The sequence below is a fragment of the Lepisma saccharinum genome, chromosome 24 (assembly GCF_977018435.1).
Source record: "Lepisma saccharinum chromosome 24, izLepSacc3.1, whole genome shotgun sequence".
Classification (NCBI taxonomy): domain Eukaryota; kingdom Metazoa; phylum Arthropoda; class Insecta; order Zygentoma; family Lepismatidae; genus Lepisma; species Lepisma saccharinum.
In genome coordinates, this window is record NC_139252.1 from 23,836,663 (window position 1) to 23,864,286 (window position 27,624).

General features: G+C 36.3%; 2 protein-coding genes across 5 annotated transcripts in view; one reads left to right on the forward strand and one right to left on the reverse strand.

Moving 5' to 3' along the window:
- Positions 1-4,711, forward strand: part of LOC145978346 (uncharacterized) — a 53,141-nt gene extending 48,430 nt beyond the window's left edge. The window contains exons 11-12 of the mRNA XM_083110940.1: positions 249-397; positions 4,493-4,711. Coding sequence (XP_082967066.1) covers positions 249-397; positions 4,493-4,538 — 195 coding nt within the window. The 3' untranslated portion in view covers positions 4,539-4,711. The remainder of the gene's footprint in view (positions 1-248; positions 398-4,492) is intronic.
- A 1,966-nt stretch (positions 4,712-6,677) lies between these two features.
- LOC145978345 (DNA topoisomerase 2-binding protein 1-A-like) overlaps positions 6,678-27,624 on the reverse strand; it is a 133,439-nt gene continuing 112,492 nt past the window's right edge. For all 4 annotated transcript variants that reach the window (XM_083110939.1, XM_083110936.1, XM_083110937.1 and 1 more), the window contains exons 24-28: positions 19,909-19,989; positions 15,694-15,894; positions 9,889-10,124; positions 9,223-9,451; positions 6,678-7,707 (exon numbers count right to left, since the gene is read on the reverse strand). In XM_083110939.1, coding sequence (XP_082967065.1) covers positions 9,238-9,451; positions 9,889-10,124; positions 15,694-15,894; positions 19,909-19,989 — 732 coding nt within the window. In that variant the 3' untranslated portion in view covers positions 6,678-7,707; positions 9,223-9,237. The remainder of the gene's footprint in view (positions 7,708-9,222; positions 9,452-9,888; positions 10,125-15,693; positions 15,895-19,908; positions 19,990-27,624) is intronic.

The window sequence follows — 27,624 nt, forward strand, 5'->3', positions numbered from 1 at the left end:
AGAAATTGAGTCGCATATCTACACGTTGGACTGCTCCAAAAACCTCCGAACACACATGGTTGTGCCCCAACGTGGCAACAGCACGAACATCTGGCACCTGCCTAATTTAATGGCAGTGCGTTTAATTATTCACATTAACAAATTATATTTTATATCCAGATTCTTAATATATACTAATTGATTATGCAGTTGAATATCACTTCTGTTATTGTTACAATTACTTACAATAATTATTTTCAATTTTTAAGGACAAGGGTATCTTGAGAACTAAATATCTGCAAAACCAAGTTCCTAATCTTTCTGCCTTAAATGACCAAACAGAGAAACTGATTAATGAAATATCTACCATATCAATTCACTTGGATCCTCTACAAAACAGAGAACAATCATCTAAAAGGTATGTAAATATGTATACATCTTAGCTGTATCATATTAATGTAACCACAGAGTAACATTAACATTACATACCTGATCATTCTGACCTGAAAAGTAGCCTAATTTAAAAACTGAAAAAGAAGCATAAAAATAAAAGGTAAAAAACTTCTACTTATGTTTTGACTACGGATGGACGATATTGGATATTTCATATCACGATATATGTTGTCACAGACGATATGATACTATATTTTTTCCATATCATGGTATCGGAGATATATCGTCTACATGATATATATCACAACATATCAAGATGATATATTGCTGACACAATATATATCACTGAAATATCATGAAGATATATCGCCAACATGATATAAATCACCAAATACAGCATGTAACAAAAGTCCGGGAACACTTTAAAAAAATTATTTTAGCCAAACGAGTAGCGTAACAAAGTGATAAAGTACATCATTTCAAAGAGTAAAGTTGTAAGTTTTTTCGTCATTGCAGGTGTTACATGTAGTTCCATATATCATCGCTAGGTGGCGTCATAATCAAGATGGCACTTTCTGGAGCTGAGAAGGCTTTCTGCATGCTAGAATTTGACAAAACAAAGAGTGCAACGGATGTCCAACAAAAATTTAGGATAAAGTACGGGAAAGCAGCACCAACCAGGAAGGCAATCTACAATTGACATGTAAAGTTTGTTGAAACTGGGTGTTGTGTGTCAAGAAGATAAGTGGTCGACCAGGTGTGAGTGAAAATGACACTGAGTGAGTGAGATAAGCTTTCACAAGGAGTCCGAGAAAATCTATACGCAGAGCTTCACGTGAGTTGGAATTGTCATCAATGACTGTGTGGAGTGTTTTGAGTAAAAAATTAAACATGAAACCGTACAGACTACAGTTAGTGCAAAAGTTATATCCTAAAGACAAAGACCAGCTCCAGAAAGTGCCATCTTGATTATGACACCACCTAGCGACGATATATGGAACTACACGTAGCACCTGCAATGAGAAAAAAACTTGCAACTTTACTCTTTGAAATGATGTACTTTGTTACTTTGTAATGTTACTTGTTTGGCTACAATAAATTTTTTCAAGTGTTCCCGGACTTTTGTTACATGCTGTATAGTGACGATATATGGCGAATATGATATATATGCCAAATATTGTGATGATATATTGCCAACATGATATATCGCCAAATATCGTGATAATATATCATCGACATGATATATATTGCCAAAAAATCATTATGATATATTATCTAGTTGATATCGCCTGGACGATATTTTTTCAATATCGTGATATATCATCTGGATGATATATCACCCAACACTAGTTTTGACTAATGAAAAAGTAAAAAGTTACCAATATCAGTCAGATAAAAATAAAAATGTGAACAATATAGTGTCATGGACACATTAATGTGTATAGCCCACATCCCCAAGCTATAAAATCTTTCAACATGCATATAGAGATCCTTTCAACCTTCCAGGAATTCTCCTCTCTCATCAGCACTTCCTATTCAGAAATTTCCTGCACTTCACATCACTTTTCTTCACCCAAGAAAAGCAGTGGTCTAATACCAACAAATATTTTTGAGCTTTGATTGAAGCACTGTGGCTGGCTTACAGGGGTGCTGCAAAATGTTCCAATGATGTTTAACTGTCTGTATTTAAAACCTTACGTTTCCACATAAAACTAAGCAATTTTAAGTGAGAAGTTGCATCATCATTTAAATCTATCTTACCTCTATTATAATCTTGTATAAACTTTCTAAATAGTGAAATGGCACTTACCTGTTAGTCTACACATGGTTTTAGAATCGGACCACTGCATCAATCCAAATATGTGCTTATTTAGTACTTTTTACATATAACAGTTGGGCTGAAAAGTTCGTAGGCTAACATAGTAAAAAATATTTTTTTGACAAAATTCGATTTTATTATTCAATATAGTTGTCTTCGAGGGCGATACAACGATTATAGCGGTCATACAATTTTTCGATGCCATTTTTATAGTACGATTTCTCTTTAGCCTCAAAATAGGCCTCAGTTTCGGCGATTACCTCTTCATCAGTGCTAAATTTCTTTCCAGCGAGCATTCTTTTAAGGTCTGCAAACAGGAAAAAGTCACTGGGGGCCAGATCTGGAGAATATGGTGGATGGGGAAGCAATTCGTAGTCTAATTCATATAATTTTGCCATCGTTTTCATTGATTTCTGACACGGTGCATTGTCTTGATGAAACAGCACTTTTTTCTTCTTCAAATGGGGCCGTTTTTTCATGATTTCATCCTTTAAACGCTCCAACAACGCTATGTAATAATCTCAGCTATCTCGATCAACTTCACTTTACGATCATTTAAAATTATTTTATGGACTTTTTTGATGTTTTCGTTGGTAACAGCCTCTTTGGGGCGTCCACTGCGTGCATCGTCTTCGATGCTCATTTCGCCTCGTTTAAATTTAGCAAACCACTTCTCAACGGTTGATTTTCCTGGTGCAGAGTCCGAATAATGTTTATCAAGCCAAGCCTTGGCTTCAACAGTATTTTTTTTTTGCCAAAAAGCAATGCTTTATTAACACACGAAATTCTTTATCCATTTTTTCACAATAACAAAAGCTGCTTCACTCACAATGCTATATCTCACGAACTAATTATCCGGCAGCTGTGAAATTTATACACATATCTTTTGAAGGTTAGTACTAAGTAAAAATCACATGGATTTAATTCTAGTAACGCCATCTATGAGTCAGCCTACGAACTTTTCAGCCCAACTGTTAAAATATTTCTTAATTGGAAATGTGTGTTTATTTTTCAACTTAAGGCGAGTAACCTACGGACATTAACTGAGCATTGCAAGTGTTAGATAGGCATACATTTTGACTTGGGTGCCGTGGAAAAATCTTAAAAAAACTAAGGGTGCCTTGAAACGAAAAAGTGTGGGAACTAGTATGCTGCAATGAGCATTTTTCACTCGATGGTCAAATAGTTTACAAGGGCAATGCTAGATGCCATACAGAATTGATAGGTCTTCCACTCGAACAGGCAGAATACACTCGAACCATATTAGTACACGTATTTCACGCCTATGGTATTGGGCCCTCAAATATGGATTGTGAAGTAAAAGACAGTGGAAATGGTGAACATAGTTATCATATCCATGTTAAAATGCAGTTTTGTATATCTTACCGAAATGTATATGACTTTCCTGTAGTTTACGGTTATTACAAGCATAAGTAAATAGTTTTTCGTTGTGACGTTTCAGGAGAACACACGCTCCCTTCATCAGACATTTATTTTCATTTTGACTAAAGATACAGTTACAGCAATGTTTTAAACGAACTACAACCGTAAACTACAGGAAAATAATTCTACAATGCAAGCAATTCGTACATACAAGAAAACTATTATGTATATGACAATGAAATAGATGATAATGGGCTGTAACTGCCTAGGCTGACATTTTAAATTTCTACGATTATTGTCACATTAAAATGATGTTCGATTCAATGTTACAACTGCATTTTATTGTTTCGCAGAATATGATTATCCCAAGATTATCTATTATATTTTCAGTAAGTGAACAATGATGTACACGTACTTCTTGCACTGTGGTAACGATATTTGTAATTGCTTAGGCAGGTCTGTTAGCATACGTATCCACTTAACGTTTCGGTTTGTAGATATTGCATACTTTCAAATATATTGCATTTGAGTCTTACATAATAATGTACAGAGTTATGATATAGAATTGTAATTGCATGGAGTGGTTTCCTTCCATGTATGGGTTTCAGGTTGACAGTGCTGCTTATTAGGTTCTGAAATACGGGATGTTGTCAATCATTCCACTACGAGTGCAGTATGCTCGAGTGTGGATCCTCGAACGAGTTCGAGTGAGCTAAAGTGGTCTCATGCAACATTCTATTGGGAACCACTAACCTACACCAATACTACAATAACCAACTGCAACCAACTATACTTAATTATAGAGAAATGACTTTTTTTTTACCTTGAAAGGTACAGAGTTATAGATATTGTACAAGAATAAGAAAGCTCCTGCCACTTCTGTAATTTTCAAGTTTTGTAATTTTCTCTATTCCACAGGTTACATCTTCAGGGCATGGAACTTTCCAGTTCATATCTTGGATGATGCTCATGCCAAAGATTGATTCTCACAACATGTCACACACTCGTACAGTAATTCTTTCTTTTAATGATATCAATTAATTGTGAATCTCTTTCTGTATTCTGAATGCTGAATTTTTGTCACTGTCTTCTGTGATTGTTAACTGCAAAGGTTTATGAGAAAAAAGAACATGCAATTTCAACAATATGTGTGTATATTTTTATTGCAAATGGTATTTCATTGTACAAACTTTCTGCAAAAATCAATTTTACATGTTATTATGTAAATGCACCCATGAAGAGCAAAATCATTTCCTCACTCATACATACACACACACAAAAGAATACAAGTTACAAACAGAAGAAAAATTCAAATAAAGAAGTTAAAGAGATCTATTAATACACACATACAGGTAGAGTAAGCACATGTAACTTACAAAAATAATAGTATTTAAAATGGAAACTAAACAATTATTATCCAAGGATTAACCAATATTAACTTATTTATAATTTTACTGATTGGATGTCTATGCATTTTTTTTACAGGACGCATAAAATAGTACTTTGCAGGTATCAACATATTAGTTTATTGGTAAAATTTCAGATAATTTTATCAGTCTGATTTTTCTAAAAATATTCTGCAGCTTGAGTTGCCGGTAATAGGATTCCTTACGAATGTTAATATTCAGTCATGTTACGGGGCTTTAGACATGGTAAGATATTAATATACACATGAAATGTGTTTGCGCATCCACATACCTATTTATTATTCTACTTGATTAATGTTAGCATTAATTAGCATTGATGTGAATTTTCATGTAGTTTTCTTTCACTGTTGTCTAGATATTATCAATAGTTTCGTGATTACGTAAGACTATTAAACTATTGATAATATCTAGATAACAGTGAAAGAAAACTACACGTAAATTCACGTGAATGCTGTAGAAGGAATTCTAAGCGTATGCATTTTTTCATATTTTGAAATATCCAATGAATGGAGAGGAAAATTTGAAAAAAAAAATCACCCATTCGGCTGCCAAAGGTCCTGCCAAGCCTTAACAACAAGTTCCAATGTGGAGGTTAGTGGTCACCAAAATTAATCGAGTAAATAAAACAGGTATGCAGATTCATCAACACGTTTCATGTGTGTATTAATTAGTAAAATTCACATACCTAATCTTAGAGAAAAATAGCATGTACTGAGAAATTTATTTCACCAAGGCACAACTATAAGAAGGTGACTGAATCTAGTTGTTCAAGGAGCATTTGCTCTGTTATATCATACAAAAATAATATTGGTTACAGGTATCAGAAACTTTTACGTCATTACTTTATTGATGCCTGCAAAAGTTCTATATAGGTGCACTCCAATAATACAGATTTAGAACATAATTATTTTCACCCACTCATAAGTAATTTGAAATTTCATGATTTACAAACACTAACATTCTATTGTTCTCTCTTTATTTTCATGTGAACATAGTCAGAAACTGCGGAAAATTTCTTGTATCGGACAAACGGCTGAAATTTGCTAGTTCTTTTAATTTCAATATTCATACTTACGTATTCTGCATTGAGAAACATTGCTGAAGGTGGCATTTCGCTTATTTCATGGAAATAAGCTCTATTTGCGACATATCGAGTAAGTTTTCTTAGTTTCTTTTTGCCTTCGGTAACACGCAAAATGACGGTCACAGTTTCACTACCATACTCGGCATGCAGTGTTTTCACCCCACTGTACCCAAAAATACCTACGTAGCCCCACAAACCATTGACACATAGCCCCACGAACCATTTCCAGTAAGGTTAGGTAGGGTCACGTTTAGGTTACAAAAGTTAAAAATCGGTTGAGAAAAAAAAATGCGTAGCCCCACACACCATTCTCGCATAGCCCCACAAACCATTTGCGGGAACATACCTTCTTCAGTTACAAAAACACGTGTTTGGAAACACTGACCGGCATTGACCGTGATTACATCATCACACACAGGCAATATCCGGCTGGAAGGAAATGGATGCAACAGCTTCAGTGCATCGGTCACACATTTTTATCGAAAAATAGATGATTTACCGGCAAAATTCAATGAACTATGGGAGAAAACACTTCCCCGAACTTCCAGAAGTATAAAGAAACTGCATTCGGTAAGTAATTTCTCCTGTAAATTTGAAGAAATCCGTTTGTCCAATACGAGAAATTTACCGAAACTGCAGTGCAAACACATGAGATTTTAAGCAGTTCGTTGTTTCACAGTGCACAGAGGGATAGATCCAGAGGAAGAAATAATAAAACTGAAAATTAGCAAATTTAGCTTTGCTGCCATTAAAACTGACAAATACTGTTATGTCTTTAAAACACACAAATACTAACAGACATTTCTTTCACACGACTGTCCTTTATACTGAAGAAAAAATATATAATTCCTCACTGAATCACAACATTTGTAGGATACGTACTGGAATTAAATAAACACGTTGGTAAGAATGTTGATTCTGCAACTAATTTAACCACCTCAAATATACACATCATTATAAAAATAAATAATACAGAGGTAACTTTATCAGTCACCATGAAAGTTCGGTCCACACTCATAGATTTTATACATACTCACACACGCATACATTCATCATGTATGCATTAAATTATATATATTATGTACACATTTAAAAAATATGAATGTGGTTCTTAGTCACTGGTCGATGCCTACTAGAAATAGTATTGCTGAGATATTTCTCACAAACACAAGAGGAATAGACATAGTGTATCTTCATATCAAACTGACACAAATAGTTCAAATATTCAGCATATTATTATGATAGAGAAAAATGCAACCCACTTTCTAAACACAAGATCTCACTGGAACAAAAATTGAATTTTGTAGAAAAATCATTACGAAGAGTACAATTTTAATGTGAACAAAACAAATGTCCAATGAAAGATACTAGTGCTTTAGTATATCCAGATTTCCCTGAGTGTGAGATGCATAATTATTTTTATTTGCACGTAATCAAAACATAACTATGTCATCTTTCTCCTTAAAGTATCAAATTTGACAAAATCTTACATTTTAATGCTAAGCAAAGATGTGAATGTTCCAAATTCATGGAATGTTTTCCTATTTATTCTGTGAAGTATGTACACAGCACTTTTCCCCACACTGAACATAATTGCGCAGTCACATGTTGATTGGAGATATCTACGATAGAAGAAAAGTTAAGTGTAATCGTTAATTTTTGCACAAATTGCATTCATGACATGAAAAGCATCTGAAGAGTGGCAAAATATTGAATAAATATAATATTCAGACAGGAGGGAAACTACAAGTATGGTGGTCTGTTAATATTAACAGTTCATTATATAAGCTGGTATTCAAAATTTTTGAGACTGATACCACCATCTGGTCAAAAACTCAACTTGGGACTACTACGACCTACTACTCTCAAAATTAGTTCTTTTCCACACATATACACTGGCCTAGCGATTCTGCCTAACTACATCCTGGTAGGGTGTTTTGCACTGCATGTGTTTCTGCTTTCTGCTCAATCACAGCAACGTGGCAGCCTTTCAACTTATTCTTCAATTGGGGAAGAGGAAAACAAATCACAGGGATCCAAGTCAGGCAAGTAGGGTGGGTGGGGATGGTAGTCATGTTATTTGTGGAAATACTTACTTACATAAGGAACGGTTTTTTCGGAATTCTATTAATTCTGGTGGAAAGTTGATGTTTGAAAGTAAAAGTTCAAATTAAATCACCAATTCTTACTGGCATGTTCTCAGGCACTGGGAATTTTGCAGGATAAATAATTGTATACCCACACATTTAAGGTGTATAAATGCACATTTTCTTTTACTCTGTGCCAAAATTGAGTACATTTTGTGTGATCAAATAGTTACAATTGAATCTATGAATATTTTCAAGCTTAACTATGGTAGACCAACAGTATGCTTGCAAGGAAATGCTTAACCACAGTGCTTCTTTTATTTTCTGGCAGTACGCCGTACTAGCACCTTTTTGTAGGTTATCATTTATGAACACACTACAATATTTTGAGTAGTTCAAACACAAGAACAAACCAACACAAAGAGTAATGGAACCCCCCTTCCCAGAAACAAAGCACTGTATATACACATGAACAAAATGAAAATGGCCAGAAGGGGTAATTTTAAAAATAAAAAGGAAATACAAAACATTCAGCAGACACTTAAGGCCAGTATTTCACCTGAAGAACTGCCGGGTTGGAAATGACAGACCAGAATGACATGGCCCTTCAGCCAGAATTCTTGCTGTGGGTGAGTGTCAGTGTGGACAAAACTTGGGAAAAGAAAGTGGGTTAAGAATAGTGACTTGTTTGGATCTGGGAGTTGGACGAGCAGCTTTATTCAGACAGGAGGGATATGGTTGCACTCATGGATGATATATACACACATTCTTTCCCAGTCAGCATTTGCAGAAAAATATGACAGTGAACTGAGGTAATGGGTGGATGAACACTAACCCAAAGCAATGGGAAGAACATCCATGAACCTCAGGATCATGATACCCAAATGCTTTAGTATATCTCTATCCAGATTTTGCGAGTGTGGTGTGTACAATTATTTTTAATTACAAGTAGAAAGAAGGCTTGTGTTGCTGGAGCAATAAACCTTTGGGTTTAGGAATGTCAGACAGTTTGTTAATTAAAGTTACATTATGTAACAATATAATACTTACACAAAAAAGCAGTCATTATTTCTTCAAAAGTTCTAATGCTGATCTATATTCAGGTATAATGTGATCCTTTACTTTTAGTGGAACATCCGATATTAAGTAATTATGCAGGAAAATGGGAGATAAGCAAGGCACTCCTCTCCTTGCTAAACTAACAAAGTCTACACGTTCAGTGTTCCTGTTTGTTTCTATAAGACAGTGAGTGGCATCCTCTGGATTACTATATGGTGGTCTGAAAAACATAAAATTCAGCAACATGTATATTCCACATAACAAATGTATTATGGAACTACCTACTTCATATTTTATTCATATGTGAAGGAGTTTCAAAAAGTAAAAGAAAATCAACAGTATTTCATGAAACGAACATCCTAGGCATTTCAAACTCCCATGCAGTGAAGATACATTCTTAGAGAATGTGTTGACACTGCCCAATAGATGGCATGACATGCTCAATCTGAAGGGCAGCATGTACAAAATGGTGGTGTCCTTAGCTGTTTGTACAGTAGAGGAGCACAAAGCAGTATTACATCACATGCAGGCAACATTCTTGTTAAAAAACACAGAAAACAAATAAACAGCATGATACGAGACACTTTAAAAGAAATGCTCCAACCATAATCCAATTTATTTAACACTTATATAAGAAACAAAGCAATAACTGAATACCTGGCAGTGCTTATTCGACCATTGCCAAACATCAACAATCTCTTAAACACTGTAGCTCTATCTGGGCTTGTATGCAATATAACACACATGTCCTGGAATGCTCCGCTCATTTTCTTCTCGATGTGGATCTTGTTTCGCCACCGGTTTGCAGCTCTAGCCAGGCTCCATTCAACACTTTTTGGGGCAAATTGCAGTTTCATCATAAGTCCATCATTTCCAAATTCATATGGACCTTCCTATGTACAATAAAAAATATATGCAGATCAAGTTTCACACACACACACACACACACAGGTAATTATCATAATTAAGTACACAGCTAACGGAAGTACAGTATGGGATATCAATGTGAAATTATTGACACTAAGGGGACTAATACAAAACCTATTATCCAATATAAAAAAAACCATTGTAGAACCCTGACTTCCTGCATTTGAAGTTGGTTCATCTTGGCCCCTGACATAGTATAAAATAAAGATTCTGCTGAATTTTGTGCACAATTTGTACATGTTCTATTGTTTTACAACCTTTTTCTATCTCTTAAGGTTAATTGTGAACACGAGGATGAATGGTGAAATGATAAAGGAATCAGTTAAAAAGTATACATCATCAGACGTGGTGTTCGGATGGGGAAAGCAATACAGTCTATCTGTGCTAGTCAAGACCATTGACACAAGTGTGCATGCACAAAATTTATGAGTCCAGTGGCAAAATAGGGATGACAGCTGCACAGATTCCACAACAATTGTTTGTTTTTTTTCCCCCACTTTCAAAGAATTGGTCACCAGTTGAAACATTTATTCCTATTCACAAACACAAAATAGTGACCAATAATAAACAACTGAAAGCATACAACAGCACAGAATTACAGGAATATTATCTAGCCAGTGCGAATACAGGATATATCGAAGTACCGTCCTCAAATAGAAAAAAAATCATGGAACAATTTTTTACGTTATTGTTTTAAATTTCTTATTACTAAAATTCTTACATTTTCTCTTTTTTAAAAGTAATATCAGGAATATGTAGCAAAACAATACAAAAAAACATATAACGTTTAGAGATATACAACTGTTTCTTTACTTTATAAGCCTAATGAAACATTACAGTCAAAACAAACCACTATTAGTAATTCTACGTGTTGTAAAGTGCCAGTAATCCAAGTGTAAATACGCTGATTAAAATTGAGAACTATTTAAAGCAAAACTCGTATATTGATATGACATAATTGCAAAACAATATTTATATACAGTGGAACTTCGATTTTAGGTTTTTCAGGGAACCAAGCTGAAAAAACTTCAAATACAGGAAAATGCAAAATCGAGGAAAATTTCTTAACTCTTGCTTTGTTGGGACCAACAAGCTAGACTGTTTAATGCAGGAAAATGTAAAATCCAGGAATGTAAAATCGAGGTTCTACTGTATTAATATTAATATTATGAACAATTTTCAATTAATACAATGTTCAAGCATTGGTATTGGCGTCCATACAAATCGATAGAAATGTTAAGGTGAATGGAAATCATGTGAAGTATATGTAATAGTGAACATTATATTCTTTCTTGAAAGCAGCTTAATGAATGTACCATTTATTGATCCAAAGATCAAAACCAATAAAGTCAAATCATAACGAATGAACTTTAAAATCACCACTACAGTGGAAGACTTATAAGCATAAAATCGAAATTAGTTAATTTACTTACGTAAAGTGAGTATATAGTTGTCGTAGACGACGTTTCGGTGGCAACTGCCCCCTTCTTCAGGTCATGAAGTCAGCTATTACGAGCCAATGTAAAGCTTCGTCATTTAGAAAGGATCAAGGTATATGTATGGACAAGTTGAATGTTAGGATAACTAATGATTAAAACATGATGAAACTGTTAAAACTGCTAAAAAAACCTGTTAAAACCCGTAATGTTACTCTATCACAGCTCCATGTTGACAGGAACATGGATGTTCAATTACTATTAAAAATTGTTAAAACAGGTGAGGTTACCCTAACAATGATACACGTAGACGGGAACTGGTATGCTTTCAAATGCTCGAGGTTGCGAGTGAGTCACTTTTCCTCCTTCACCTAACTTAACCTCTCCTGATGTTGTGTCATTTCAAACGAGAAGTCGCGTATGATACTTGCCTCCCGCTCAACGTCTGGGTTAACCTTGAAACCGATTTCTTTATATTCTTCATTATTCCATTTCTTCAACATTCCTAACCAAATTTCATGAATATTCTCATCATCCCTATTCAGCTTATTTTCTCTATCTTTACATATAAATGAGGCCTCGTAAACATTCCTGCTTAATAATTTGTCTTCCTCGCGTATAACTTCTCGAGTGATTATCTCATGTTCCTCTTCTAATACATGCTCCGATAATCCCATGCGGGGATTTCCATCTCCAATATCTTTATCGTGCTCTTTCCATCTGACCCCCATACTCCTGCCAGTTTGCCCCACATATTCTTTTTTACACTGACATTTGATTCTATATATGCCCTTTTTCCTTCTAATTCATCGCCTTTTCTTTTTCCCTATTTTTTGTGTGTGTTTTTCTATGCATTTAGGGGCTTTCATCCCACATTTAATTTTGTATGTTTTAGTTACTCTTTCCACTTTTTCCGACACTCCCCTGAAGTATGAGATTGCCACATACTTATATTCCCCCTTTTCCTCATTTACATCCTCCTTTCTTTTTCCTCCCCCTTATTTACTTTATCTTTATTTTCATCCTTGGAACATATCTTTCTTGCCCTACTTAAATTCATACACATTTCTTCATTTTTGTACCCGTTCTTTCTAGATTTCAAAAATCCATGCTATTTCATCTTCCAGCATCGTCCTACTATTACATAGTCTTAGGGCTCAGATAAAGAAGTTTAAGAAGACATTGTACTTGGTCCTCATAGCGTGTGCAGATTCCTTATTTATATACTTATCTCCTGCTAAGGGTTTATGGAAGATGCCCGTTTAGATTTTCCTATCTGTGTTGTTGATCTCCAAGTCTAAAAAACTAATCCATTCAGCACCTTATCTTTCCCAATTACTAAGATGTCGTCTACGTATCTCCCGCAGTACTTGACTCCATTACTTACTGCATTTAACGCTGCATTCTCAATAAAATGTATGAAAATACTTGAAACTATCCCTGATATGAGGTTTCCCATTGCTAGACCTTCCTTTTGCATAAAGATTTTATCATTGCAGTAAAAATAATTATAACCTGTACTTATGTTAAACCACCTCATGTACTCTCACGCGGTTATTACATCCGTACCATTCTCCACCAACCATCTATGTAAGCAATCAGCGGCCTTCTCTCGTGGTACACTGGGGTAAAGGTTGACTATATCAAAACTAGCAATTCTGTCATCATTTTCTAATTCAATGTTTTCAATTTCCCCCTTAACCTCCCATGCGTTCATCACGCTGAAAGCCACTTCCTTAATTCTTTCTTCCTACCAAGATCTTAGCTTTTCCGTAACCCAGGTGGGAATACGTGGGTATTATTGGTCTTAAAGGGATGCCATCTTTATGCATTTTAGGAATGCCGAATGCCACAGGGATAGTTCCTTTTTTACAATCTCTTATTAGCCTTTTTTTCTCACTCCTACTCAAAGTTAAGCTAATTTCAACCTCTCTTTTGTATCCCTCCTAATCTTATTAATGGGGCCCTTACTTATCTCTATGTAGTCATCGCCTGTAAAACACTCTTATTTATTTATTTATTTATTTATTGAACTCAACAGGTACATACCTAATTACAGAGCCCATATGAAGGATACATAGTCATTACAATTACATATATTTCTGTAATATAGAGATAGAAATTATCTATATATATATATATATATATATATATATATATATATATATATATATTAAAAATATTTTTATATATATACACTTTATCACACAATTTAAATACGAACTTGTGTTTAAGCTTAGGCCATTGTGTTAATACTGGCTTTACTGAAGTCCCTTAGGTTCATAGAAAAGATGTCAATGGTGTTATTCTTCATTAGCAAGTTATTGTAACTGGTGCACATTCTCCACAATGGAGATTTCTTTTTAATTTCGGATCTAGCCTTCTTTATAAGAAAAACTTCATTCTTTAGTCTAGTTTTCGACGACGGGATTCGAAAATTAATCTGGCAGAGTAGATGTTCAGCATCTATTTCGTGATTTAACAATTTCCACAAGAATACTATTTCATGCAACCTTCTTCTGTGACACAGCTTTGTAAACCGACATTCATATATTAGGTTGTCGTAGTGTTCAAATGTGGGGTAAACTTTCTGAAATTTGTATTTTAAAAATCTAAGAAATCTCGATTGGACTCTCTCAATTGCTACACTGTACTTTGCTGTGTCTGTATTCCATATAACAGATGCATATTCGAGTTTGGGTCTTACATATGAATAATACAAAACTTTTAGTGTCTCTATACTCTTGAAATCCCTCCCCATTCTAAGAATAAACCCAAGGTTCTTGAACGCTCCACTAATTATTTGTTCTACATGTTTATTAAAAGTAAGATCTGAATCAAAAATAACCCCTAAATCCTTGACTGTAAAATTTCTTGCTAGAGTATTGTTGTATATTTGATACTGAAATTCAACTGGGTTTTTCTTTCGAGTATATATTACATAATGACATTTACTGATATTTAGTGTTAAATCATTGATTTTTGTCCACGTTTCTAACTTTGTAACATCATTTTGAAGTTGCACACTGTCATCTTGTTTGCTTATTTTCCTGTAAAATTTCAGGTCATCTGCAAACAGCAATTTGTGTGAGTTTTCAAATGAATCCGGCAAATCGTTAATAAGTAATGTGAAAAGAAGTGGCCCAAGGTTAGACCCCTGAGGTACTCCTGAGGTGACTCTTATCTCGTCGGATGTGTGGCCTTTATACGTCACGTACTGCTTACGGTTCTGCAAATAGGAAGCGAACAGTTGACCTAATTTATTCCTAGTGTCTTCTTTACTTATGGCGACCATCCTATTTTCTTTGTCTGATCATATTATAAATATGTCATTCTCTCTGGCCCATTTTTTGACGTTATCTAATCTCTTTCTGTATGTTTTGCTATTTTTGCCTCCTCCTTTATCAAAACCTTTTTCATTCTCTTTCTGGATTTGTTGTTCTATAATGTCGTGTATCTTACTCCTTAATTCCCTTTTGTCATCTTTATCATCCAGGATCGCCCCTATTCTTTCCGCAGCGATGATAAACTTTTCTTTATCTATTTCCGCCTTTCCTATTGCCAATTTTTGGCCTTTTTCCATAATGATGTTCAAATCCGGATGCAAATCGTTATCAGTTAAATTAAGAACATTGCTTTTCATTTCCCCTGCTTCCTCTCACCTATCCACTTCCCTTATATCGCGTACCTTTATATTCTTCCTTATTCTAGCTAACTTGTTTTGAATTCTTATCCTATTCTCATTCTTAGCCGCCTCTACATATTTGTGGTGTCTTTCTTCTATTTGATTCCAGGTTATCCCGTTTAATGTTGAGCTTAGCTCTAAATGTAGTTCTAAACATTCTCTATTTAGTTTATGCACCGTACCATACACTTCTCTTATGCAACTATTAATCATCCCCATTTGACACTTCTTTTTCTGATCGAGTCCCCTCATACTCAATGGAGTAAATTCCCATTTTAGATATTTCGGAATCACTCCCACAACAACAACTTTATACTCACTTTACGTAAGTAAATTAACTAATTTCGATTTTATGCTTATATATGATAGTGAGTAAGTCGCACGGAACCAAAAAAATGAAAGTGGAAGACTTACCTCTGCAAATTTATTTAGCATTTCACAGGCATCAAGGTAAGAACTGTGGAGTATCCATTTTCCTGCTGCAATACATGCTAATAGTTTCTCATTACGACCTGGTTTAACTGCAATTAAGTGCGTAACTGAAGTTTCTAGTGCTTGACTATCACTGAACGTACCACCCAAGCACTGTACTATCTTCTTGTATCTTTCTCTGTCCTGTTGACAAAAAAGTATACATACATATTATTCTTCTTGGTGGAAACCTGGTTGAGTTTTGTTTATTGTAAGGAAAAAGAATAACAAGAATAATTATTTTAAAAAGGTACTTGTCTTGGTAAGTCATAAGATTGAAATTCAATATTTTGTAATATTTGAAATAGTGGTTCGCAATCTTGGGTGAAAAGTTAAGTACCTTTTTAATAATATGATGTCGGCACATGGCATGAGTCAATCTTTAATTAACAATAATTGCCTACTGATATCACCAACAATCTTCAACAGATTGTTTATTTGGGACTATGATATAGATAGTCTCAACTGGCTGGAAATCTCTATTAGATGAATCAAGAAAAAAGTATTGGAAAGGAAAGTAAAACAGGAAGAATACATGGAAAGCTGAACCATATATGTGAGGGGACCCAAAAGAAACCAAAATTTTGTAATAAAAAATTGTGTATTTATTTTTAGGTGTTACAAATTTAATCTCCTTCAAAGTACTATCCATTTGATGCAATGCACCGATCCAAACATGTTTTCTACTTTTTGAAGCAGTTCTGAAACTCTTGCAAAATGATGCTTTTTAATGCCTACATCTTTTTTTTTTTTTTATCCTTTGAGGACATTTTTCATTTGGGGTAATACAAAGAAGTTGCACGGAGCGAGATCGGGTGAATATGGCAAGTGAATAAGCTGGGTCATGCTGTTTTTAGTTAAAAATTGTTTCACACTCAAGGCTTTGTGTGCTGGCACGTTGTCATGGTGAAGCCACCACTCTCCCCTTTGCCACAACTCGGGGCATTTTCGTCTCACTGCATCATGCTGTTAACAGTTTGACCGTTAAGAACGAATTCTGTGCGAAGAATGCCGTTTGCATCAGAAAAGGAATCAGCATTTACTTGACATGTCACCCTGAGCAAGGGTGGTCTGCAAGTGACAATTCACCATTCCTGAAGTGGTAAAACCACTCGTAAACTTGTGTTTTGCCCACAGCAACTTTTCTTGTAAGCTGTTTCAAGCATTATAACTGTTCCTCCTGCCTTAACAGAAAACAGAATTTTACAGCCGCATGTTGTTCAAACTTTTCAGCCATCACAAAAATTGACGAACATGCGAGAGGTGCTTAACGAAAAAATTTACTAAGTGGCACCACGACTTCACACTCAACGACGCAGGTCGGCAGACTGATGCAGAAGGGTCCCCGCAAAAGGTATCTAGCGGTAGAAGCATGCTCTACAATGGGTCTGCCCAACAGAGAACGATTCCAGTTTCTTTTGGGTCTCCCCCATGTATAAAGCAAAGACATGACTGAATTCTTTGCAGAGAATTCGGAGATTTCAAATTACATTAGAATAATAATAATAAATACTAAGCTGTAACAACTTATCAGTACAAAGAACTAATACCAAACCAATTCTATCTCCTAAATTAACAGATGTTACCACACTGATAGAGGTTCAGGATGACACACACTCATTCACACTCTAAAAAAAAAAAGTTTAATTTTGGATCTGCAAAATTGCCAAGACAGTGTGGCCACTCTAGGACCATGATAAAATTCCTCCTGTTTCAAGGCAAACTTTCCAAAAATTCAAGTATATAAGTAGATATTTTCTCTAATTCAACCTTACTATCGGCTCTCACCACACACACAAATACCGTGCGTCCATTTCGATCTGCAGCCGAGAGATCGGGAGAATCGTGGCGGGCGGCGCTGACGGAGAAGCCGACATTTGCGGCCTGTAATGCCCGCTTATTTTTATAGACATATGCAGACATTTATATAAATATTGCAAAACGATCACTAACCTGTGTTATAACACGCAAAAGTTCTTCTGTAATTCATCCAAGTTCTACTCTTATATACACAAATAAATACGCTATAGAAACGATGTTAAGAGCCACAGATAAAAAAGCATTTTAATCATGGTTTTGATCAGTAACGTCCTGCTTAAGTTTATATCCTTGAAAGAGTTTTGTGGCGATGGGAATCGTTTGGAGGTTTCGAATGTGCAACACTGTATCAGGATTACACTGCAGACGAAACCGATAAAAGTGAATGGTTTTCGTGAGCTTCCTCGCAATCCGAAATATCCGAGCTCGAGTTTTTTGTTCCTTCGTGACTAGATGAAGACAAGAGTTGTAAATATAGTGGCGAGCAATGTAAACCAAGAGCGTGTTAATTTCGTACTGTGCGCCAGAGTGTTATTCTTGGTTACTTGCAGTTACTTGTTTGTGTTATTGTAGTGTGTATGTGTGACGTGTCAGTGAGATGATTGGAATGCCAGCCGCAAGATTCACGTTAGAACAAAGATTTTTTATGTATGACACGTACCTACGTGAAAACAAACTCGTGTAGAGACGTGTGTAGGTAATTTGTACAGAATTTCCCATGCGTTTCAACTCCACACAGAGATACGGTTAGACATCTTGTCCTTAAATTACGAGAAACTGTATCGTTAAATTTTAAAACACCTAAGCAAAAACGACGGATTCTAACCGAAGCAAAACTCGATGATATTGGTGCAGCGTTAGAACGTTCTCCAAACAAACCTCTACGCCGTGTTTCACAAGAGGTGGGCATGTCAAAATCATCGGCACATACAGTCACTAAGCTACTAAAATTAAAACCATACTCTTATAACACAGGTTAGTGCTCGTTTTGCAATATTTATATAAATGTCTGCATATGTCCATAAAAATAAGTGGGCATTTCAGGCCGCAAATGTCGGCATCTCCGTCAGTGCCGCCCGCCACGCTTCTCCCGATCTCTCGGCTGCAGATTGAAATGGATGCGCGGTATATGAACAATATAAAGGGTCTGTGTGATTCCAATGTATCCAAAAATTCTAATTCAATTAAATTAAAGAGTATATATAGTTAAAATATTTAATTTAAGGTACGGAGTTTACAGTAGCCATTTCACATACTCACTCGGAATATATCTACAAACACAAGTCACAAATGATATGAGATATACTAATCTACAAAAAATTGCAAATTGTATAAGAATTTCACATGCAAATTTACCTAATCAACTTTGAGATATCTTGTCTTGCAATAATCTTCTGTCTGTCAGATAGACTGTTCTGCAAAGAACACTAAAAAAGTAAAGCAATTGGGAGAATTCGGTTTCATTTTCCAAGCAACTTTTTTCTTCTTCTTCGATAAAAATAAAAGATAAACTTTGAAATACTTGACTCAGGGCATTTATAAATATGTATAAATTCAATGGGATTTGGACTAATAAAAGTTGCAATTTTTCACATCTACGGAGAAAAAATCACATAGATCCCAGGGCCAATAATTCATGCAATTTTCGGAATTTGTGTTGCATAGCCACCCTGCAAAAACTTTCTGATGAATAGGGGCCTATTTTTGATGAATTTCAATACAAAAACTAATCACATTTCAGGTTCAAATTTGATTTGGAATCTTTGCACCTTCAACTATTACTTTCTGTGAAATGTTTATAAGTCAATGCCTACAGATTATCTGGATTTGTATTTTTTATTTTACTTTTCTTCCTTTAGCATTGCTTCTTTTGTCACTTTTGGCTATAGCTCTCGCCACGAAAACAGTCCAGTCAAGGTCGTAGCTTTCCCTTGCCTCCTCCATATCCCTGGCCCTCCAGGGTTGCCACACTTCTTCTAAGCTGCTCAGCCAACACTTCGCGCGATGTATGTATGTGGTTTATTTCGTAGGTGGGTGGCGTGAACTTGACTGGACTGTTTTCGTGACTAGAGCTTTAATTATGATGAGATGAAGAACAATGATAAGATGAAAGTTTGGAAGTTTCATCCCATATTTTGTGCTTCAATTTTGAAGTTTACATGATAATCCAGACTCTTGGAAAGTCTCAGATTGGCAAATGAAATCTAAATTTAGCACTTAAGATTTATTTTAGCAGCTTGAACATTTCATTTAAGTGCTATTTAAGTGAGTGCATGATTTCTACCTATATTGATAAACTATCGATTAATCCATCTCATTACTAATTGTTACTGTACTTACATTATTCTCCATTCCCGTGAAGGCAAATTTTGGAGTTGTAGTAGCAGCACTTACTTTTACTTTTTCTTTAGCATCTCTGGCCTGAAATGAAATAAATTTATACATATAAATGAGGTAAAGAAAGAAGTGAAAGAAACCATGAGATATAATAATAAATGTGACAAAATAACTCAGTAACACATAACCCTCCAACTTGGAAAAGGATTCTATATGTGGCTAGATAGCCATTTTCATTAAGAGACACCTTGCACCTTGCATGCAGAAGAAGATTTGTATACTGCACCAGAGTGTATACATATATGCGCAAAAAAAAGTAACCCTGCTTTTCCAAGGAAGGGTCACTATGTTTTACTCAGGTGATAACATAATAAATCTTAAATTTAAACAAGTAAATAATAGAACACAATGAAAGTTTTAACCTCCAGATGGAATATACAGTGGAACCTTGATTTTACATTTTTCAGGGGACCAAGGTGGAAAGAAATTACAGTATTTACGCGTGTATAGTGTGCGTGCGTGTATAATGCGCACTCTGGTTTTGGATGGGTAAAAGTGACAAAAATTATATCTCATATATAATGCGCAGTACAATCCAGTTTCAAGAAATGGCTTTTGTAGTTGTAGGTTGTAAATCTGTTGGTATGCTGATCAAGAGTGAATGACGTCATACCTATTCAATTGCTCATTCCTTTTTTTTTTCAAAATATATATCTCTTTCCGTGACTAATGTAACATTTATACGAGGCACATTCAGGACCTTCCAAATAGCAGTTAGCAGCACAAGATTTCTTCCATTAAGGAATTTACACACTCCATGTGTCATATTATTTGGCCAGTAATACATTTTAATTTTTATTATCTTTTTCCTTATGTTTTCTTTCATCCAAAGTACCATAAAAATCAGAACGTTTCTTCATTTTTTGATAAACTTATTTCAACCGCATTTCACATTAGTATTGTTATCTTGTATGGAATACTGTTTCCATATTCAGAAACTGCAGGATTCAAGCTTTACAACGATATATAACATGATAGGGTTCCGTAAACATGAAAAATCAATGCAAGTTTCCCAAAATCATGAAATAACCCCGTACGGTTTCATGTTGGCTGTCTGAATTATTCTGTGAATAATACGCACCACAGTTTTTGGGACCAAAAATTTTGGGAAAAAGTGCCCATTATACATGAGTAAATATGGTAAAATGCAGGAAAATTTCAGAATCTTCTTGTTATATTGTATAAGTAATGGACTAAAACAGGGAAGTGCTCTTTCCTCACTGCTCTTCATAATTACAAAGGATGCAATTAACGAAGAGTTGGGAAGAAGATAGAAAATGAAGAGATTAATTTGTTTGCTGATGACTTAGTAATATCGGGAAATAGGGAAGAAGTAGTACAGAGACAGCTTGATAGTTGGAATGAGGAAATCATAAGAGCAGGAATGAAATTCAGTGCAGAAAAGAGTGTGGTGTTAATAACAACAAGAAACAGAGCCAGAAATGAACCAAGAATAAAGATGGACACGGAAGAGTTGAGGTTAGTGGAGAGCTTCAAATATATAGGAAGCATAATTGAGAGAAGTGGAAGAATAGATGAGGAAAGTAAGCAGAAGAGGACAAATGGGTGGTGGACTATATCAAAGTGTTCAAAGATTAACATGGAACAGGGATGTACCTATGAAATGCAAGAAGGTAATATATAACACATACGAGGCGCATCCAGAAAGTAAGTTTCGCAATTTTTTTCCCGTGAAAGTAAACATAATGAGCCGTGTAAATTGCGCATGCGCAGCAGAGCTAAGACGTATCAATCATATACCAGGCGGACAGATCCCGCCCGGCGCCAGTAGCGAGGCAGCAGTGGTCCGAAGTGGAAGCTCGTATTCCTTCTCCCGCCGCATGCCAGTAGCGAGGCAGCAGTGGTCCGAAATGGAAGCTCGTATTCCTTCTCCCGCCGCATGCGAGGTTCGGTCGGTGATAAAGTTCCTGAATGCACAAAGCATTGCGCCAATTGACATTCATCGTCAGCTCTGTGATGTCTATGGGCCAAACATTATGAGTAAGCAGATGGTGCGTCGCAAAATAACATAATGTGAACAAAATAACACTTCAACAATGTGCGACAATTAGGGGTCCAGGGGCGAAGATGGAATTTTCAAAATTTTCCAAAAATTATGACTTTTGAAATTGCATAATTTCCATTTTTTTTTTCTTTACCAATTTGAAGGATGGAATTTCCATATTTCCCTCCTAATTTTGTCCATCTAGCATCCATGGGGCCGATGCTAAAAGCAAAAATCCATAAATTCTTTCCACAAGCTGGCAACACTGCCACTCTTACATATTGTTATTACTCTCGCCCAAGAAGTGTCAGTCTATTTTCAACGACCCTTTGCATGGTTGTACACCCAACGATGAAAGAAACGGTAGGCGAATTGTCCACCACCATTTTAATTCGGTCTGTGATGACAATCATTGTACACATTGTGATGACAATGAATTGAAATAATGATGTCAATTAGCAGAGAACAATGCCTGCTTCTAACCAACATTGTTTCATTCCTTAAAATAACACAGGATGTAGAATAATTGATTGGTTTAGTTTATTTTACTTCACGTTTTGTGCCTCCTGGCTAATTTGCGGAGATGAGGATGAGTAATGAAATTGATGAATGGACATTCACAAACAACCAAGCCCAAGCGGGATTCAAACCTGGGACCCTTGGCATCGCAGCACAATGTGCTAACCACTCGGCCACAGGGTCCAGCAGGATGTAGAATAAAAAGTAATTAAAATAGCAGTGAACAATTTGCCTACATTTATCTTTGCTGTTGACTGTACAAATGCACCACTGCTACAAATTAATGGTGGCCACAGAATAGCAATTTTTTTTTAAAAAAATATATATATTTTTCTTCTTCCTTCAACATTTATTATTGGGAGTCAAAAATGTATAAATTTCACTTCTGCTAAAAGTCTTGTTATTCTGGGAAAATAAATCATCTCTCTATGATGATTAGTTCTCGAGGTACAATTTTTTTTGTACATCTCACAAAGTTAGAAAAGCACGCATTTGAAAAGTTCCCTACCAGAGAGGCTAGCCATGTGCGCAAAACGTCTACCTGCTAAAGGTTCAATTCAATTCAATTCAATTTTCCTTTATTAAAGGGCCTGGTTCAGCCTGCGGCTGTTCTACCACCTACATTCAAACCTACATACATAATGACAATGTTAACATTTTCTGATTTGTAGTGTACATTTCATTAACTCTGCCACAAATACATATACAGTGAAACCTAGGGATGTGATGAAGCTGAAAATTTACTGATGGCGATGCACTCACCGATACTTTTTGAACCGATACTGATGCCTATATTTAACCGATTCCGATTCATAAGATTATTCAACAGAATTGGGATGTTATTTTCAGCATGACAAAAATAAAATTGCTATGTACATTTCTATTGCATATCATATTTATATACAGAGCATTCCATGACATTCGCTACGAGACTCGGCGGCAAGCGGCCCAGCGTCAGCGCTTGTCTTTCCTGGTGAACGAGGTCCACGACAGTCACTAGAGTCGGCTATTAAAATTACATTTTTCATATTGTGTACTAAACTTGACTACAGAAGGTGTTGAAAATGATGTCCCTCAGCTGCAACACATTCCTGGCATCTCCGAAGGAAATTGGCATTTACATGTGCAAGTTCGTCTACTGTAATTCTCGCGATTTCTTGTACAATACTCTCTTTTAACTCACGGATGGTGTGTCTTTGTATACTTGTTCTTTTTTTCCACTTTCAGAACTGACCCTGTTACTCTAAACTTTTTTACGAGGTTTAATATAGTGGTCCTATGTGGAACGGGAACACCAGGAAATTTCGTTGCAAAACGTCGTTGCACTTCTCCACAATTCCTCTTTCCAAAGTAACACTCGACAAGATAAATCCTTTGTTGTAATGTAAACTTTTGTGGTGCCATATTAAGCAACAATCTTCAACAAACGGACACGAAATAACACAACTTCCGAGGGAGGATTATACTGATATGATCCACATTTTTATGTGACGTCACCAGTAGAAGATATGTCACTAATGTATTTATTTTTGTAAAAGAAAGCGTAATTTCTTTGTTATTATATGTAATAATGCACCTTGTTTGTAATATATATCTTTTGTTTATCGTTTATTGTATTTATGCTACATTATAGGTAATTTAATGTTTCTTTGTTTGCAAGAGTGCACTATACGAATTTGTATTTCTAAAGATGTATAGATGTCAGTTTTGTTGATAGTATCCTTTTGTAGATAGTGAATGATTCATCTGTACTTTAATCTGTGTTCTCGAAAATAGTATAAAAGCGAGGATGTCACGTAAGAATCATCACACTTTTTCGCCACGGATCGACGAAGCTTTTAAACTTAAAAAGAACTCCTCGGTGTTGTGCATACATCTTGGTATGGTAGTTCGGGGCGCAAGCTAGGCCTATGTGAACAAAGGTACGCCGATAGCCATGCATTGATGATATGCACAATACTGCAACCATTCTACGTCAAATAATAAAGTTAGCCTAAAGATTAATTTGGAAATAAAAGGCTAAAGAGCAAATATTGGCTCAGTTATCATTGCATATCTCTTGGTGTGGTAGTTCGGGGCGCAAGCTAGGTCTATGTGATCATAGGCTTGCCGATAGCCACGCATTGAGTTTTATGCGTTTTAATTGAGTCAATTCATCGACAAAGCGAAATCTTCGCCTTCGTCTCAAGTATAGTTGCATTATAATTGCAATAAATAAAGAATAAAACTTTTCAGTTTATACATACGGCAGTAATGTGGTTTTATTTCTCTGTGCTGTGAATATTGTCTTTGCCTAACACTATCCCTGTACCTGAGAGGAGTCTGTGTACTTCACCGAGTCTCATCATTCACCGCTGAGTATTATTAAGTTAATATTAATAGTATAATAATACGACGCGTCTAAATAATTGTGCATTAGAACGAATCAAGTGGCAGCTCAACGTGTTGGCTCGATTTTGTAGTGTACAAGGGCAAGACAATTGTTTAAAGTTGAGATTCATTGTGCAAGAGCACTAAACTTTTATATTTGTAGAAAAGCACAGAACTACTTCGTTCGAAATGGAAAGAAAACATTTGCGTAGCGCAAATAAAAATCTTGCTTCAAATTCAGAGCTTAATGTTCCCGATTGTTGTCGGAACATTGATAAAGATAAAACCACATTTGTGTGCAAGAAATGTACAAAGCTTCTACATTATGAATGTTGTGGCTTAGATGTTCGATCTGAAAGCCACGAAGCTACCGATTTCGTTTGTAAAGAATGTGAATCATTGTCTACAACTATTACATCTGATCCATTAAATATGTTTGAAGCTTTAAAAACCATGATTCAAGGAATTAGCAAGCAGCAAGTTGAAAGTATGGAAACATTACAGGCTGATATTAGCAAACAGTCTGAAACACTGCAGGCTGATATTAAACAGCAAGCTGATTCCATTACCAGCTTGAAAGCTGATATCTGCAAACAGTCTGAAACATTGCAGGCTGATATGTGTAAACAGTCTGAAGCACTGAAAGCTGATATCTGCAAACAGTCTGAAACATTGAAGGCTGATATCTGTAGACAATCTGACATATTGAAGGAAGATATCCTCAGAGAATGTGCGTTGCTAAAGGATGATATCGGTAAGCAGCACGATGAATCTATGAAAGCTTTAAGAGCTGAAATAGGTGAGATGGACTGTGAAATACAACAACTAAAGTCTGAGAACGGGAATACTAGGGCCCGATTCTCTGAAGAAATTCGGCAGGCTAGAGAGATGGACTTTGATGAGTTCCGGCGTAGCTTGGCAGCCGATGTTAATAAAGCCACGGAAAGTGTTCGCATCGATGTAGAGGATATTAATTCGAGATTCACTGAGGAGTGCAATAAGATTATTGAAAAACAGCTGACGATGGAACAGATATTGGCCGAGGCCGAGACTGACAAAATACAGTTCCGGGCTGAGGTCCAAGAAAATATTAGTCAGATTTCAGTAATTGTGTCTCAAAGAAGCAAGGACGTTGAGGAAATAAAAACTCCAGTAGAACAACTTACGAATCAGTTAGAGACCATGCACGTTACCTGCCAAACGGAAACAGAAACTGGATCTCGAACAGCTGGTCATCCGTCTGCAGTTGCTGAGAGTGCAGCGTTGCCAACTATGAACATTGAACTAAATGAAGCGATGGACAGAGAGCCGGTGGAGAGAGAACTAGAGAAGACAAACAAGTCTGTCGCCCACGAGTTACTGCTGATTCAAGAGCTAATGAAGTGGCGTCTGCTGTTCCACCTACCTTTAGTCTTTCGGGCGATGACAGAGGTTACAGAGACCGTGAATCTCGCAGGTCCCGGCACAGTCTTTATGAAGAAAGGACAAAGAGGAAACGTCTAGAAAGGAAGAAAGATCGCAGTTCCTCCTCTTCCAGCACCAGCTCTGACTCTCAGTATCAAGCAAAAATCAGGAAGCGAACACGAAGGCATGGAAATTCAAGGAGCGGGCCAGATGAGTCGCCGCCAATAACTCAGCGATCAGCAATGACTGGAACTCCAAGGATGGCAGACCTTAATTCCTTGTCGAAGTTCAAGGGAGACCTGGAAGCCCAGAATGCTGAGCAATACTTAAAAGAACTTAATATCAATTTTGATTTAATGCAGATTCCATACGAATACCGATTGGAAATTATTCCTCGGCTTTTCAAGGGCCAGGCTGAGCATTGGTTTCGAGCAAACCAGTTAGAGTTCAAGTCCTATTCTGATTTCTGCCGTCGTTTTCGCAAACAATATGCTTCAGAAGAGGCCAAAGAGAGGCAGCTGACAGCAGTGAGATCTTGCCGATACTTAAAGCAGTCCGGTATGAGCATGGAGGAATATGCCTGGTCTATTTACTCAGCCTACCGCAATCTGTCTGCCCGTTACATAGAACCTGAGATTGTGAATTTAATCATCTCCCAGCTTCCATATAGAGCTCGCAGTCTGAGTCTAGCTAATTCTCCTCAAACTGTACGGCAGCTAGCCGACTTTCTGAAAAGGTTCGAGGTGCTTGAAGAGCAGGACAGTTGGAAGCCTGTGTGGAATAGGGAAGGTGCAGGCCAGGGAAATGCTCCCAGACAAAATAGAATTGGAAACCAACAACCCAGAGTCAGACAAGTTATGCAGAACCAGAGGAACGGATATTCCAATTACAACAGACGACGTAATCCTCCTAGAAGGGATGGCAGGAACAACTACGCACGTGGGCCGCGTCGTTCCAGATCTGATCCAGAAGACCATTCCCGTGACTCTTCACGTAACGCCTCTGAACCCAGTAATTTCAGAGTGACGGCGCCTCCGTTTGAACCTTCTGCTTCACGTTTGACGAACGAGCAACGTCAAAGCGTCGACATAACCAGAGACTTTTGTTGGGCACCATCGACTAGTGCTAATCCGAATGGTATGCAGTCGGATTTAGCCAGTCGCCCAACGTGAATTCTTCGTTCCCGATCACGGTTGGGCTAAAATCTTGGACTTCTCTGGGAACCGATGACAGCGATATAAATAGTGAAGATAATCATCTTTTTTGTTGTGCTGACTCTCAATGAGGGAGAACAAAGTTTAGATAGAGCACTACAACAGGCAGTTAGAAAGGAAAATTTACCTAGGGCTCCGTTAATTAAA